General features: G+C 32.7%; 1 protein-coding gene across 4 annotated transcripts in view; it reads left to right on the top strand.

Annotated features, from left to right (window-relative positions):
• The window catches only part of LOC142229180 (uncharacterized), a 279,190-nt gene that overhangs the window by 241,804 nt on the left and 19,942 nt on the right, over positions 1-17,444 (top strand). For 3 of the 4 annotated variants that reach the window (XM_075299717.1, XM_075299716.1, XM_075299715.1), the window contains exon 4: positions 2,743-2,872. In XM_075299717.1, the coding sequence (XP_075155832.1) occupies positions 2,743-2,872 (130 nt within the window). Of the gene's footprint in view, positions 1-2,742; positions 2,873-13,535; positions 14,255-17,444 lie in introns of those variants that run through there. The other variant, XM_075299714.1, reaches the window with a different exon arrangement.

Below are 17,444 nucleotides of genomic sequence, written 5' to 3'. Positions count from 1 at the left end.
ATTTTCTATATTTTCTATAGAAATAAAATTTTGACAAAATTTGACAAAATTTTCTATATTTTCTATAGAAATAAAATTTTGACAAAATTTTCCATACAAAGTTTTCTACAGAAATAAAGATTTGTCAAAATATTCTATAGAAATAAAATTTTGACAAAATTTTCTATATTTTCTATAGAAATAAAATTTTGACAAAATTTGACAAAATTTTCTATATTTTCTATAGAAATAAAATTTTGACAAGATTTTCCATAGAAATACAATTTTGACAAAATTTTCTATAGAAATAAAATTTTGACACAATTTCCTATAGAAATAAAATCTTGACAGAATTTTGTATAGAAATAAAATTTTGACACAATTTTCTATAGGAATAAAATTTTTACAAAGTTTTCTACAGAAATAAAATTTTGTCAAAATTTTCTATAGAAATAAATTTTTTTCAAAATATTCTATAGAAATAAAATTTGGACAAAATTTTCTATATTTTCTATAGAAATTAAATTTTGACAAAATTTTCTACAGAAATAAAATTTTGACAAAATTTTTTATAGAAATAAAATTTTGACAAAATTTTCCATAGAAATAAAATTTTGACAAAATTTTGTATAGAAATAAAATCTTGACAAAATTTGGTATAGAAATAAAATTTTGACACAATTTTCTATAGTAATAAAACTTATACAAATTTTTCTATAGAAATAAAATGTTGATAGATTATTTTTTTGGCGATATAGACCAATTTTTGTGTGATTGGGGATCGGTTATACATAACTATAGACCGATATGAATATGAATGAATTTTGCTCCTCCAAGAAGCTCCAGAGGTCAAATCTGGGTATCGGTTTAAATGGAGGTTATATATAATTATGGACAAATATGGACCAATTTTTGCATGCTTGTTAGCGATCATATATTAACAACACGAACCACATTTCAACCGGATCGGGTGAATTTTGCTCCTCCAAGATGCTCCGGAGTTCAAATCTGGGGGGTAGGTTTATATGGGCGCTATATATAATTATGGACCGATATGGACCAATTTGAGCATGGTTGTTAGATACCATATACTTACAGCTCGTACTAAATTTCAACCGGATCAGATGAATTTTGCTCCTCCAAGAGGCTCCGGAGTTCAAATCTGGGGGTCGGTTTATATGGGGGCAATATATAATTATGAACCGACATCGACCAATTTTTGCATGGTTGTTAGAGACCATATACTAACACGATGTACCAAATTTCATCCGGTTCGAATGAAATTAGTTTCTCTTAGAGGATCCGCAAGCCAAATCTGGGGGTCCGTCCATATGGCCCATTGCAATACCATCCGACCTACATCAATAACAACTACTTGTACCAAGTTTCAAGTCGATAGCTTGTGTGGTTCGGAAGTTAGCGTGATTTCAACAGACGGACGGACGTACATACTTAGATTGACTCTGAATTTCACCACGACCCAGAATATATACACTGAAAAAACAGTGAACCCACCAGGAAGAAAACTTTTTGTTAATTCTAGAAAATTTTGAATATTTTTAGAAAATTTATTACAAACGCTGGCATCACGCCGATATCACAAAAATAAGTAAATATTTTTCGACAAATTCAAGAAAATTTATTAGATATTATTAAGTTTTTTTCACATGTTAAGGAAAATTTTGAAGTTTGAAGGAAAAACTTGGAGTTCAAAATTGCAAGAATGTCTTTAGTGACATACGAAGTTCATGATGAAAACATTTCACGTAAAATTTACAAATTTAAAGAAATAGTGAACTTTGTTGTGAGAAATACGATTTTAGTAAATCTTTATGCTTAATTTATGTATAATTTTTTAGTTAATTTTACTAGCGTACGCAAAAAATTATTAAAGTAAAGGAAATTTTCTCCAAACATAACAGTTCCACGAACTAAAATAAAGTTACATTGGCTTTAGTGAAAGAGAGAGTTCAATTTGTTTTGAGTGTATACTTTATGGGGTCTTAGAATAATATTTCGATGTGTTACAAACGGAATGACAAAGTTATGGTGGAGGGTATAAAAATAATTTACTTTTCTTCAAACGATTTGTTTTTTACCACGAAACGGATTTTCCAAACGATGGTCGTTGGTCTAAAATTTCGTTTGAGGGAAAGTATACATTCCCTCATACGAAACAAATATATTTGTTTTTACATGTACCTTAAATATATTCCCGTGATTTTCTCCAAATACCCATCCACCCTAATGTTGTCGGTCTCAGTTAATGATTATAGCTAATATTGACTTTACCTGCCACAAAAAAAAACTCTCATGAGACAATATTGTCTACGCCTCATAGTATATCAATAGCTCATTAAATAAAAATCAAATTCGTTTTCACTACAATGGAGATGAGGCTACAGAAATTTCCTGGTGAAAAGCTAAATTGAATGAAAATCAAGAAACCACCTCCCATTATAAATTACACAGTCAATAATAACAACGGATATTTACAAAAACAACACCGCCCCCTCTTCGAATTCACCAATGTTGGCAAGTGCTAGTGAATGACAAAATGTAATGGAACTCAATTCCATAGCGTGTAATACTCTGTATACCAACCATTAAATTGTATTAATCTATAATTAACCAGATTTACTCAACATTAGCTGCTCTGTTTATTCTTCTCTTACTTGTGTGTGTTTTTTTTATTTTTCATTTCCGTTTCCGACCCTGTCTCATTTTCATCAACGATGTGCGAAACCACCAATGTTTCTACAGCGACAAATGGAAGTTTATCGTCTGGAGCCTAACACCACATACGAATTTCGCATGTGGGCCAATAATCACTTGGGAAGTGGTGAAGTTGTTACCACAAATGTAACAACATTACCGGAAACGAAAGAAGAAGGTACGTATCACAGGATATATAAGTTTTGAGCGTGTGTGTGTGCGTATGTGTGTTTATGTGTTCGTATATGTTTATGTTATCTTTGGTTAATGTTTCTTTGGTTGTAAGGATTTATTTTTTGGTTTGTTCTCTTTTTGGTAGCAGGAGTATACTTTAGTCTCAAGTATTTTATTGAAAAGAGTTTGTCTTTTTTTTAATATTTTATTCGTATGTTGAATAGATAGAGATAATTTGTTTGTCATTTTAATTGCCGGGATTAGTAACAGTCAAGTGAAAAGAGGAATCAGAAGTTCCACTTAATTTAAAAGTGTCAACTAGGATAATGAAAAATTATTACAAATTCTATTAGATGATTATATTTTTATGCTATGCGGTCTTAAACTGGTAACTTCTTAAGTAGTTGATCCGAATAGTGCTTACCCTCATGGCAAGATTGTGAAACGAAAAATTCTTTAAGCCCGTTTGGACGTCCGTGTGCTTGGCTGCACTCATACAAAAATTTCCTTGGATTCAAAGAGTTTGATCTTTCCTTAAGGGTTTTGATATTTATGCCGTGCCAAAGATGTGACTTCCTTAAAATACAGAATTTGTTTTAGGTGTCTTTAAAGCCAAACTTAAAAAAGTATTGAGAAGGTAGTCAGATTGGCTGATGCAATTAATTTTTAATCAAATTAAAATAAAACGTCAGTTAAGAAAACGGTTGAAAATTACTTTTCATATTAGCCTGATATCGAAACAAGCAATCCACGCCCAAATACATGATTTAATTTTTTTAATTATCATTCGAGCTTTATGGACACAGAAGATTAAGGAACTTGTTCAATAAAACGAAAACACCAGATACAAATCTATATGCACTGAAAAAAATATTGTCGTGAGGTCAAAGATTTCATGTCTTTAAAATACTAATGCAAATTTTGCTTAGCATAGAAGACACATTTCTTTAATATAAAGATTTTTTCCTTGTCCAAAAGTCGATAAACTTCTCAGTGTAGTCGTATTGTCCTTATAATTAAGTGATTTCACTTAAAAATTGGTATCATTACATGAACGAAAACATGTTTGGGCTAAAGTCAACTTGACTTTAATAATTCAGAAAAATTCTTTAAATTTAATGAAATTGTCTTTAAATTTGTTGTCCTTTCGCATGTTGACTACAAAGCAAAAAAATCGTTCAAATATAGAACATGTTTTTCAACACTTTATTTTAAAGAAGTTTTTTACTTGAAACATAGCATAATTTCTACTGGAAGTCAAGTCTTAATTTAGAAAATAAAGTTGTCTTTAACACGGTTTTAAATTGACCTTTCGACGATTTATGTTCAATGGTTCAAGCCCTGATCGAATCGAAAAAGTTTTTAATAAGTCGATATCAAATTTTTGAGCGAATTTCTAGCATTAAGGAAACTCAAAACTTTTTCGGGGCTCTAATGGAGCCAATTCAATCATATATTTCGGAGGAAAAAGTGTAAACTTTGCGATATGATCCATTCACTGCGAATTTGCCCAGCTTTCAGACAACTCTCTGTGGCAGAACGAATAGAATTTGTATTTAAAAACAAATTTTGCAACAATTGCTTATCGCCTTGGTACGTGAAAAAATAATGTAAAAGTAAAAATAGGTGTACTGAATGCACCACACCCTGCTTCATTTAAAAAAGGCCAAATCGCCATCAAATAGTACCACAATCACTTAGACAGCAATGGTGGCTCACGACCTACCTAATATGACCCCTCAAATCATGCAAGAGTCGAACCCATCGACTGAAAATTTTTAATTTTAAATTTTTAATATCTGATTCAGTGTGAGATCTGAATAGAATCAACTGAAAGCATCTATTTTCCGGGTAAATTAAAATTTGGCGGTACATTTTTTGCACATCGCCGCTGAAAACGTATCAATAAGTTCTCCAGTATAGAAGTATTGACATCAAATCAGCTTGCAAAGACCGGTGTTAGTTCTGACGGACCCATTGAAAACTACGCGAACTTTGGTGGTCTTACTATCGGGACGTAACACCGCACGGTGCGGCAAATATAACAAACAATATTTCCCGTTTTGTCTCTCTTCGGCTGAAAGTGTTTCCTGCATGTGGTCTAAAGTGATATAGTCAGACAGCATCTTCCCAGCAAAAAAAAAAAAATTGGAAGTTGTTCCACAAACATTTCTTTTAAAGCCTATCCCAAAATTTTGGACAAGTCCACAAACATTTCTTATAAAGCGCATCGTGGGATCCCCCAATGATTTTTTCCACTTCCGATGCAGTTCTTTTGGACAAATGCACAAATATTTTTTCTAAAGCTAATCTTGGGATCCCCCATGATTTTTTTCTACTTCCGATGCAGAAAGAACGCAATAAGGCTATTTTAAGTGCAAATTTTGTACAATAAAATTTTACAAAAAATAGAAAACTAATAAAAACATAAAAACGAAAATTAATAAAAAAGTAAATAAAAATTAAATTAAAAAAAAAAGATTTTTAATGGAAAAATATATTTATACGAAAATATATGCCGAAAATAAAAACGATGCCTAACATAAAAAAATATTTTTTTAGAAAAATATTTTATAAAAAATTGCCGCTGGTGAGATTTGAACCTGTGTTTCTTATTTGTTCGTTCATACTAATAAAGAACATCTCGAGAAGCAATTAGAATGTTATTCCTTGGTGCCGTATTACGATCATATCACAAACATTTGAATTGACCTTTCGACGATTTATGTTCAATAGCGTTTGTGGCTGAGTGTGCTAAGGCGTTCTATTATGGTGCCAGCGAACCCAGGTTCAACCCCTGGTCGGAGCGAAAAAATTTTTCAAATTGTAAAAAAACTATGGATGAAAAAAAGTGAAATTGGTTGAAAAACCTTTCGCTTTTTAAATTTCTTCATTCAAATTAACTTCCACAACTTCTAAAGCAATACAAAGGATCCAAAAAGGGAGTACTTCCGTCCTATGACAAGCCCATGTAAAATTCACTGGAGATAATCCAAATTTGCACTACTTCCGGATCACAGATTGGGATTCCAAACTACTTTTTTGGAATCTCTTTTTTTGCTGGGTTTCTATATTCATTAGAGAGGTCGGTCTGTTTTGAAAGTGATTTTTCTATTCGGATATATTGTTGTAGTGCAATTATTCTCGAAGGACCTAGTGAAAGTGTGGTATTGAATTCTTTTTTAAACGGCAGGCGAACCGTGTATCGTCCATCAGGTCCCCTGAGAGCAAGGCCGTAGCTAGGATTTTAATTCGGGGGGGGGGTTCAACTTTAAAAAAAAATATTCATATAATCTCATGTGTAGAAAATTTATTTATGCATAGGTATGTATACAATATTTTTATAATATTAAATTGAACCGACGGGCTTTTTGGGCAGCAAATAAATCAATGACTTCTTCAGTCGGCACATTTATTCGGCGATAAACCGACATTAATGCAAATCCTTTGAGTCTACTCTCGCTAGTCGAATTTCTAAGATACGTCTTTAATCTCTTCATTGTTGAAAATGAGCGTTCGGATGAGCACGTACCCAGCAAAAAAATTTGGAAGTTCTTCCAAAGGCACAACTTTAAAAGCACTTCCAGAAGATGCACTCCCAATGATGTTCTTTATTTTAACTACCCAGGAAGTTCTTTCATTTCAATTTTTTATAACTTGGTTTTTCCATACTTTTAATGGGTAATTTTAACTTTTTTTGTTTCAAATAGGTTAAAAACAGAGTAAGAATGCATAAAATGGTACAAATCATTTAAATTTTGTCGAAAAAAATGCTAAATCCAATCTTAAAAAATTGTGATTTTTTGAAAATATTTGAGGTCAAACGGTTCCGACAAGCGTTAAAATCCATTAAAAATTATAAAAAATTATTTATTTGCCAAAATATCACGGAATTTTTTAATTTACATCCAAAACATTGAATTCGGATCACACCTAAAGAAGTGATGCAAATTCAGTGCAACGGCTGTTGAAATGGAGGACTTCCGTTCTATGTCAAGCCCATGTTAAATTCATCGCTTCTGCGTCAATTTTGCACCACTTCCGGATCCAAAAAGAACATTTTCATTGCTTTTTTGGCGACGCTTTTTTTGCTGGGTAGTAACTGCAGGGATGGAAAATGCAGTACTATAGTACTTTTTCAAAACTTTTTCACCCCGGTCAGTACCGTAGTACACCCGCGAATGATTTAGTACCTTTTGTGTAGACATTTTTGAGTCGATATCAGATTTATGGTACAATAGTTTTGACAAAATATTTTAATATTTTGAGAAAGTCTTTATCAACCTTATTTGCTAATAGTCTTTTACAAATATGACAAAACAGACATGTTCATGTGGGAAGAAAATCTCGATTTTGTAAAAGACATAGTCAAACACAGGATTTTATTGAACTTGAAGAATGTTTTAGTCGAAAAAAGAATGCGATTCTATATTATCGATTTTTTATTTCGGTAGAAAATGTTGTCAAAATTTTATTTCTATATAGAATTTTTGCAAAATTTTATTTTTATAGAAATTTTGACAAAATTTTATTTCAATTGAAAATTTTGTAAAAATTTTATTTCTACAGGAAATTTTTGCAAAATTTTATTTCTATAGAAAAAAATTTGCAAAATTTTTTTTCTATAGATTTTTTTTGCAAAATTTTATTTCTATCGAAAATTTTTGCAAAATTTTATTTATATAGAAAAATTTGTCAAAATTTTATTTTCTTTAAATTTCAGTCTCTTGACAATAATCTTCCAGTGAAATTTTTGTTGAAATTTAGTAAAAAGTACATTTCCGCTCAAAAATACCTTTTTTGTACTTTCTTAAAAATTGTATTTTCCATCCCTGAGTAACTGGCAAAGTGACCAAAATTTTTAAAAGAATATGCACGTTTGGAAATATCTCTTTATTGCTTCCATCGCTGAATTAGGCAGGTTCTTTTTTTTGCAAATTTTTATTTCTATATATTTTTGCAAAATTTTATTTCTATAGAAAAAATTTTGCAAAATTTTTTTTCTATAGAATTTTTTTTGCAAAATTTTATTTCTATAGAAAATTTTTGCAAAATTTTATTTATATAGAAAATTTTGTCAAAATTTTATTTTCTTTAAATTTCAGTCTCTTGACAATAATCTTCCAGTGAATTTTTTGTTGAAATTTAGTAAAAAGTACCTTTCCGCTCAAAAAATACCTTTTTTGTACTTTCTTAAAAATTGGATTTTCCATCCCTGAGTAACTGGCAAAGTGACCAAAATTTTTAAAAGAATATGCACGTTTGGAAATATCTCTTTATTGCACTCTCCAAGTGCTTCCATCGCTGAATTAGGCAGGTTCTTTTCGCAGGTTTTGCGCCATTTCATTTACACATGTGTGTTTGGCTGTTTCGTTGTTGTTGCAATGGCCAAACAAAGCGAGTCATGTTCACAAAAAGAACAACAAACACACATAAAAAGCAGAAATACATTTTCCAAAAATGAAATTTGTGGTGCGAGAACAAAAATAATTTGTTTTTTTTTTCGACCGTCGTTTGACGGGCTTTTCAACTAGTATTCTATGATTTATACAAGTTTTATAGGTAAGCGTTTTTCAAAATAAAACCTCCAGCTTTTCTTCAACATCTTCGATAAAATTTTTCTATGCAGCTAAAAATATATATTTATTTATATAAAAATATTCATTCATTTCGGGGGGGGTTTGATCCCCCTCATCCCCCCCCCTGAATACGGCCTTGCCTGAGAGTAGTGCGTTTATAATATTCTGCACAATAAATATCCTATTCAGATACTTTTGTAACGCTAGGAATTTCTTCTACTTCCCAAAATTTACGTAGTAGGCCAGTAAAGGCCACATTTTCCGGTGCAAATTTTCCGATTAAAATTTGTTTCCTACACACAAAAAAATTTCACGAAAATTTTTCCAATTAAAATTTTAATTGAGTTTTAAAACAAATTCAATTAAAAATTTAATTGATTCAACAAATTTTTTAATTGAAACAAAAATCAATCACAAAAATAATAGTATCAATTAATTTTTTAATTGGATCAATTAACTTTTTAATTGACCTTCAATTAATTTTTTAATTGATACTATCATTTCTGTGATTGAAGACATTTCAATTAAAAATTAATTGGATCAATTAATTTCGTGATTGAAGCAGAAATTTTTTTTGTGTGTAGAAGCAAGTACACAAAACCCAAATTTAAAGGAGAATTTTGTCTTAATAGTATCCTTACTTGTATTCTCCGCTTCTTTGGCTCGGAATCAATACCAAAGTTTTTAAAGTAAAGACAAAATCTTTGGAACTCGACATGCTTTTTTTCAGTGTGTAACAGGTTGGCTGATAAGTCCCCGGTCTAACAAAGAAAAACACATTTTTTGTCAAAATTTGTTTTTATTATTCAACATAGTTCCCTTCAAGAGCGATACAACGATTATAACGACCTTCCAATTTTTTGATACCATTTTGATAGTACTCCTTCGGTTTTGCCTCAAAATAGGCCTCAGTTTCGGCGATCACCTCTCCATTGCAGCCAAATTTTTTCCCTGCGAGCATCCTTTTGAGGTCTGAGAACAAGAAAAAGTCGCTGGGGACCAGATCTGGAGAATACGGTGGGTGGGGAAGCAATTCGAAGCCCAATTCATGAATTTATGCCATCGTTCTCAATGACTTGTGGCACGGTGCGTTGTCTTGGTAGAACAACACTTTTTTCTTCTTCATATGGGGTCTTTTTGCCGCGATTCAAACGCTCCAATAACGCCATATAATAGTTGCTGTTGCTGGTTTTTCCCTTCTTAAGATAATCGATAAAAATTATTCCATGCGCATCCCAAAAAACAGAGACCATTACTTTGCCAGCGGACTTTTGAGTCTTTCCATGATTCGGAAACGGTTCACCGGTCGCTGTCCACTCATCCGACTGTCGATTGGACTCAGGAGTGTAGTGATGGGGCCACGTTTCATCGATTGTCACATATCGACGGAAAAACTCGGGTGTATTACGAATTAACATCTGCAAACACCGCTCAGAATCATCAACACGTTTTTGATCAAATGTGAGCTCGCGCGGCACCCATTTTGCACAGAGCTTCCGCAAATCCAAATATTGATGAATGATATGACCAACACGTTCCTTTGCTATCTTTAAGGCCTATGCTATCTCGATCAACTTCATTTTACGGTCATTCAAAATCATTTTGTGAATTTTTTTGATGTTTTCGTCGGTAACCACCTCTTTCGGGCGTCCACTGCGTTCAACGTCCTCCGTGCTTATTTCACCACGCTTGAATTTTGCATACCAATCAATTATTGTTGATTTCCCTGGGGACAGAGTCCGGAAACTCATTATCAAGCCAAGTTTTTGCTTCCACCGTATTTTTTCCCTTCAGAAAACAGTATTTTATCAAAACAAGAAAATCCTTTTTTCCATTTTTTCACAATAACAAAAGTTGCTTCAGAAAAGACGCTCTATCTCACAAACTAATTGACTTACAGACGTCACATTTTGACACGAATCATTTGAAGGTTGGTACTATATAACAAGTATATACGGCCGTAAGTTCGGCCAGGCCGAAGCTTATGTACCCTCCACCATGGATTGCGTAGAAACTTCTACTGAAGACTGTCATCCACAATCGAATTACTTGGGTTGCGGTAACACTTGCCGATGGCAAGGTATCTTAAAACTTCCTGCCACCGTCTTCTAAATTACAAGGTAGTCCATACGTGGTATATATTAAACTAAAAAAGGCCGATTAAATAAGTATATAATTAACTTTAAAGTTTCTATAGAAATAAAATTTTGACAAAATAAAATGTTGACAACATTTTCTATAGAAGTAAAATATGGACAAAATTTTCTATAAAAATAAAATTTGGAAAAAATTTTCTATAAAAATAAAATTTGGAAAAAATTTTCTATAGAAATAAAATTTTGACAAAATTTTCTATAGAAATAAAATTTTGACAAAATTTTCTATAGAAGTAAAATTTTGACAAAATTTTCTATAGAAATAAAATTTTGACAAAATTTTCTATAGAAATAAAATTTTGACAAAATTTTCTATAGAAATGACATTTTGACAATGTTTTCTATAAAAATAAAATTTTGGTAGATTATTTTTGGCTCGAGTGGCAACCATGATTATGAACCGATATGGACCAATTTTTGTGTGATTGAGGATCGGCTTTGTATAACTATAGACCGATATGGACCAATTTTGGCATGGCTATTAAATAGCGGCCTTATACTAACACCACGTTGCAAATTTCAACCGGATCGGATGAATTTTGCTCCTCCAAGAGGCTCCGGAGATCAAATCCGGGGATCGGTTTATATGGGGGCTATATATAATTATGAACCGATATGGACCAATTCTTGCGTGTTTGTTAGAGACCACATTCTAACACCATGTTCCAAATTTCAACCGGATCGGATGAATTTTGCTCCTCCAAGAGGCTCCTTAGGACAAATCTGGGGATCGATTTATATGGGGGCTATATATAATTATGGACCGATATGGACCAATTCCTGCATGGTTGTTAGAGACCATATACTAACACCACGTACCTAATTTCAACCGGTTCGGATGAATTTTGCTCCTCTAAGAGGCTCCGGAAGTCAAATCTGGGGATCGGCTTATATGGGGGCTATATATAATTATGGACCGATATGGACCACTTTTGGCATGGTTGTTAGAGACCATATACTAACACCACGTACCTAATTTCAACCGGTTCGGATGAATTTTGCTCCTCTAAGAGGCTCCGGAAGTCAAATCTGGGGATCGGCTTATATGGGGGCTATATATAATTATGGACCGATATGGACCACTTTTGGCATGGTTGTTAGAGACCATATACTAACACCACGTACCTAATTTCAACCGGATCGGATGAATTTTGCTCCTCCAAGAGGCTCCGGAAGTCAAATCTGGGGATCGGCTTATATGGGGGCTATATATAATTATGGACCGATATGGACCACTTTTGGCATGGTTGTTAGAGACAATATACTAACACCATGTACCAAATTTCAATCGCATCGGATGACTTTTGCTCCTCTAAGAGCTCCGGAGGTCAAATCTGGGGATCGGTTTATATGGGGCTATATATAATTATGGACCGATGTGGACCAATTTTTGCATGGTTGTTAGAGACCATATACTAACACTATGTACCAAATTTCAGCCGGATCGGATGAAATTTGCTTCTCTTAGAGCAATCGCAAGCCAAGTTTGGGGGTCCGTTTATATGGGGGCTATACGTAAAAGTGGACCGATATGGCCCATTTGCAATACCATCCGACCTACATCAATACCAACTACTTGTGCCAAGTTTCAAGTCGAAAGCTTGTTTCGTTAGGAAGTTAGCATGATTTTAACAGACGGACGGACGGACATGCTCAGATCGACTGAGAATTTCACCACGACCCAGAATATATATACTTTATGGGGTCTTAGAGCAATATTTCGATGTGTTACAAACGGAATAACAAAGTTAATATACCCCGATCCTATGGTGGAGGGTATAAAAATAATATGCATTTAACACTAGCGACGCCAGTGTCAGACCGGGGACTTATCAGCCAACCTGTTATTATGTTTGGAGAAAGTTTCCTCTACTCTAATAATTTTTTGTTTACGTTAGTTAAATTAACTAAAACCGAAGGAAAAAAATGTACACAAATGAAGGATAAAGATTAACTAAATTCGTGTCTTCCACAAAATAGTTCAATATTTCTTTAAATTTGTAAATTTTACTACAAATGCGTTCATCATGAACTTCGTATGTCACTAAAGACATTCTTGCAATTTTGAACTCCAATTTTTTCCTTCAAACTACAAAATTTTCTTTAACAAGTGAAAAAAAAAACTTAATTATGTCCAATAAATTTTCTTGAATTTGTCGAAAAATATTTACTTATTTTTATGACATCGGCGTGATGCCAGCGTTTGTTATACTGTTTAGTTAAAATTTTCTAAAAATATTCAAAATTTTCTAAAATTAACCGAAATTTTTACTTCCTGGCGGGTTCACTGTTTTTTCAGTGCAGGACCCGTTCTCACCCGTTTATAGCGATTGACACTTTTAGAGCCACTTTTTAAAACCCTAATTACAACTACTAGAACCAAATTTAAGTTAGGGGTTTTCTTGCGGAAAATAACGTGATTTCAACAGACGGACGGACATCGCTAGATCAATGCTTTACACGAAGTTAGTTCACTCCCCATTTTATGGTGGTATAAAAGTTAAAAAAAAAACATTAATGTTGTTTCGATGTTTAGAGTAATACAAGTAACGTAATGATTTAGCAAGTAAATAGGATATATGTGTATGGAAAACTATTTTGTAATTATAGAGTAAAATTGAGGAAGTATTTGTTTTTTTTTTTATTTTGTTGTTATTCTATTATATTAAAATAATTAATAATCGTTATAAATGTGTAATTCTACTATATATTAATTACTGTTATCTTATATCCTATATATCTCTTTTCTTTCTCTTTTTTTACTTTTCCATTTTTTGAATCATCCTCTCATATTCCAACATTAAATAAATGGTCCAATTTATAATTTTCACTCACTAAATCCATTTCCTTCTTTAATATTGCAAAACCTAAATCCCAAAAATACAAATAAATCTTTCCAAATGGGTAATTTTATTGGATGGTATTTATTTAGATTTAATACGCCTTATACAACCCGATTTAGATAATTTTGATCCACGTATTTGGATTGTTGCTGTCAGTATAGTACTTGGAACATTTGTGATATTAGCTATTGGATTATGTATAGTTCTAACCAGAGAGTGCTATCAATCATCTCAAGCGGGTACAGACCTAAATTCTAATTGTGTCAATGCTAGCTTACAAAATGTTATCAATATGCCATCGAAGAAACATCACCAACAGCAACGGCAGTTGCAATTACCGCCGCCAACAAAAACCCCATATCAACTGCAATTGCAACCTTATCACATACCATATAAGATGGAAAATCAAAGAAGCTTTTCCCTCCAATCCTCTAATCCGGCAGATAATTGCATTAATCAAATATTCAATCAATCATTTGGCAACAATAATAGTCGCATGGGACAAAGTAGTAGCACTATATGTTATAATAATCATCATCATATTGTTGTTATTGTAGATGTTGTTGATGATAATGATGGCAACAGAGATGGAGATGGGGATGGAGATGAGGTTGATAATTTTGATGATGCTGCATCAGCAATAACTGCTGATGCTGTTGATACAAATACCGATGAAGATGGTGATCATCATCATCATCATCGTACTGCTATTGCAGCTGCTGGTGATGTTGGTGATGCTGATTCTGTTAATGTTGCTAATGCTTAAATTCTAATAATAAAAAACAAAATACAAAAAAAAAACAATATTATCACAAATAATTATTGCTGTTGCTATATATGTTAATGTCGTTGTTGTTGTTGTTAATATTAATGTGTTACTGTTGCCTTCTCAGCTTCTTTTCTAAGTTTGCTTTTCATTTCATTACTATTACTGTTCGTCTTTTTTCCTTTTCCCCTATTTTCTTACACTGTCTTTTTGTGACTGTCTTGAATTTTTTTTTTTTTTGTGTTTTTCCCCCATCTTAAGTTCTTCAATATGTAAAAAAACAAAATTAATGGCAACATTTTATGTTAATATGTGTATTCACATAAATATGTCTTTGTGTACATTTTTGTGTGTTTGTAAAGCTTTACATATTTAAGCTAAATTAATTAAAAAAAAATTACTAAAATATTTTATTTTTTAAAATTAACAAAAAGAAATATTAGTTATGTTCCTTTACTTTATTTGTGGTAGAAATCAGAGAACTGCAACCGGTGGTTTTTTTTCTTATTGCAATCTTACCCACAAAATGTCGGTGGCAGTGAGTAAGACACCAATTACCATGCGATCTTTTACATTGATACAAATGCGAGAATAAAAACACCATTAGTATATAACAATGTTCGTATGCAGTGTCTTGCAATCTTAAACCAATCGACATTGTAACAACGCTCGGTAAATAAAAAACTAGTGTGGCACTTAAGTGTGATTGCACTCAATAACAACAATTACCAGCAATTGGCATTAGCTCAAGAGAATTAAGAGAGATAAGAGAAAACCAAAATGCTGAGATATGGGTAACCAATTTGTGTGATTGCTTTACTACGGTGTTTTCGAGAGACCAACACTCATACTAACAAACACCGACAGTCGTCGGTTGCATTGGATATTGGTGGTTGAATTTTTTTACCAATTGGTCCCAGCGGGAAATGGAAGCGACGTGGAATCGATGATGGAAGTGCTGTCCGGGTAGCTATAAGGCCTGGGCGCTGCATTACGTGTTCATTTCAAAATAACATTGGATTGGATTGGAGACCAAGGCCTTGCCTCTCGCTTCTATTCGTATGCCTTCTAGAGGTGGTGTCGTCGATGCCATGTTATCAGGCCTTCATACTAAGTACAAAAATCATGCCTTCCAAAGAAGGCCTTCAAACAGGCCTGGCCAGGAAGGCGTAAAAGAAAGCGTGTAAAAATAAATATTTTGAAGGCAAGGTTGTCTATGAACTGAACATTTGCCCTCATACATTTTACGTTCGAATTTAATTTGACTTACTTTTCCTATACAGTTTATCTTCTTTTTTTGATTTTAATATTTACCTCAAGTGTATTTTTATTTTTCTGCTCCGTCGGGATTTGAACCGGGGTCCTCGTTATTGGTAGTCCTACACTCATCCACTGGCCTACGACACATTTATGTGATGTGGGCGCCAAAAGGTGAACTTAAGCTACACGTGAGGTCATTCCGCGTTCCCTTCTGTTGGAAGTGAACGTATAATGGGTATCGGATCTTTTATATGTTACAGAGAATGACTTCTAGAAGGCCAAAGTTAGGAGTAACTAGACATAAGCAAATTTATAGCTTGGCAGCCAACAAATAATGAGTATGGGATCATTGGTGGGTTCGAACAGATTCTACTATAGGCAAAGTTATAGATTTTTGTTATTATTAATTTAATTATTAATTATTTAGAAAGATTTATGTTTATTTATTTAACCGCACTATAAAAATAAGTAAATACGACCGGAATGTCAGGCAGGCCGAGTCTTATGGACCATCCACCATGTATTACGAAGAAAGTTCTACTAAAGACAAGGTATCTTAAAACCTCTTAACATTGCCTTAATGTACATGGAGGTAGATTAAATACCTATATAAGCTAAATCAGTTCTTGATCGGTTAACATAAAAATTTACAATTTCGATTGGATCGTATGAAATATGCCCCTGCAGAAGCGCAGGAAACCAAATATGGAATTTGCTTAGGCAGATAGCCTCTACTTGCTAGTGCCCGTATAAATAAGTTTATTGTAATTTGTAATTATAATAAATTAAATAATAAATAAATAATGTAAATTGCTTTTTATGGAGGCTATATATATCTTTGGAACGATATGGGCCACTTTTGCATCGTTGTTAGAGGCCAGTTACTAACACCACGTACCACATTTCAACTGGATCGAATGAATTTTTCATCTCCAGAAAGCGCAGGAAATAAAATCGGGGGATCGGTGATAAAATTGTCTCCTCCAAGAGGATCGTGGGCTACACCTAAATGTGGTCCGATATAGCTCATTTGCAATACCATCCGACCTACATAAATAGTAGCTACTTGTACAAAGTATCCTGTCGCACAGTGGGGTATTTGACCCCCAAACTGGTATTAATTCAAGGGAACAACCGATTTACATGAAATTTGGCAAAACGTTTGCTCTTGTTAATAGTAGTATCTCTGTCAATTTTCAAAGAGATCGTGTCAGGTATATATATAGTGTCAGGTATATATCGTCCGATTTGAGTTTATATCCCTATTACTCAGCCAATTTTTTGAAATTTTGAACAAACTTTTTTTTTGAGTGGCAAGCACTTTTACTATATTCAGTTCAAACGTGATCGGAGTTATATATACCTACCCATATGTACAGGGTGGCTGATATGTAATGCAACAAGTGCTATACTTTTTATTTTTTTTTAAATTTTATTTTTCAAAAACAAGGGAGAACAAACTATAGTGACCATGTAGAGATAAAACTGCACATATACAAACAAAAAATAATTGAAAAAGTTCATAATCTTAAATTAAAATCTATTTTATTTAAATTTAGTACACGAATCTTTGAAATGATCGTGCCTATATCAAAGTTATAGGACTTTAATGTAAGGCCGATTTCACTTAATATAAAGAAGAAAAAAATGATTTAAGTGAATAATCTTTTAATTAACTGTGATATTGAACCCTTGTATTAAAGATAAAAAAACTTCAAAATAGGCTAATACTTATTTGGAGAATTTTGCATTTTTGGTTAAATATTTATTTGAAAATCCGAAAACATTTCTTGCATTAAAATGTATTTTTTATTCGAAATTTATTTATAGCTGTATACCTGTGTTGATATATCGCAAAAAGTGAACGAAAATTCAATAAATGAGACCTGTATCCTAGCTTTAAATTCACAGAGCCTAGATCTAGAGCTAGTTAACTTCCAAAAAGTGACTTTATATTAAAAAAAAAAACAAT

This window comes from Haematobia irritans, chromosome 3, assembly GCF_050003625.1.
Source record: "Haematobia irritans isolate KBUSLIRL chromosome 3, ASM5000362v1, whole genome shotgun sequence".
In the NCBI taxonomy this organism is placed as follows: Eukaryota; Metazoa; Arthropoda; class Insecta; order Diptera; family Muscidae; genus Haematobia; species Haematobia irritans.
Note: the sequence above shows the minus strand (reverse complement) of the source record. Positions and strands in the feature narration are given on the sequence as shown.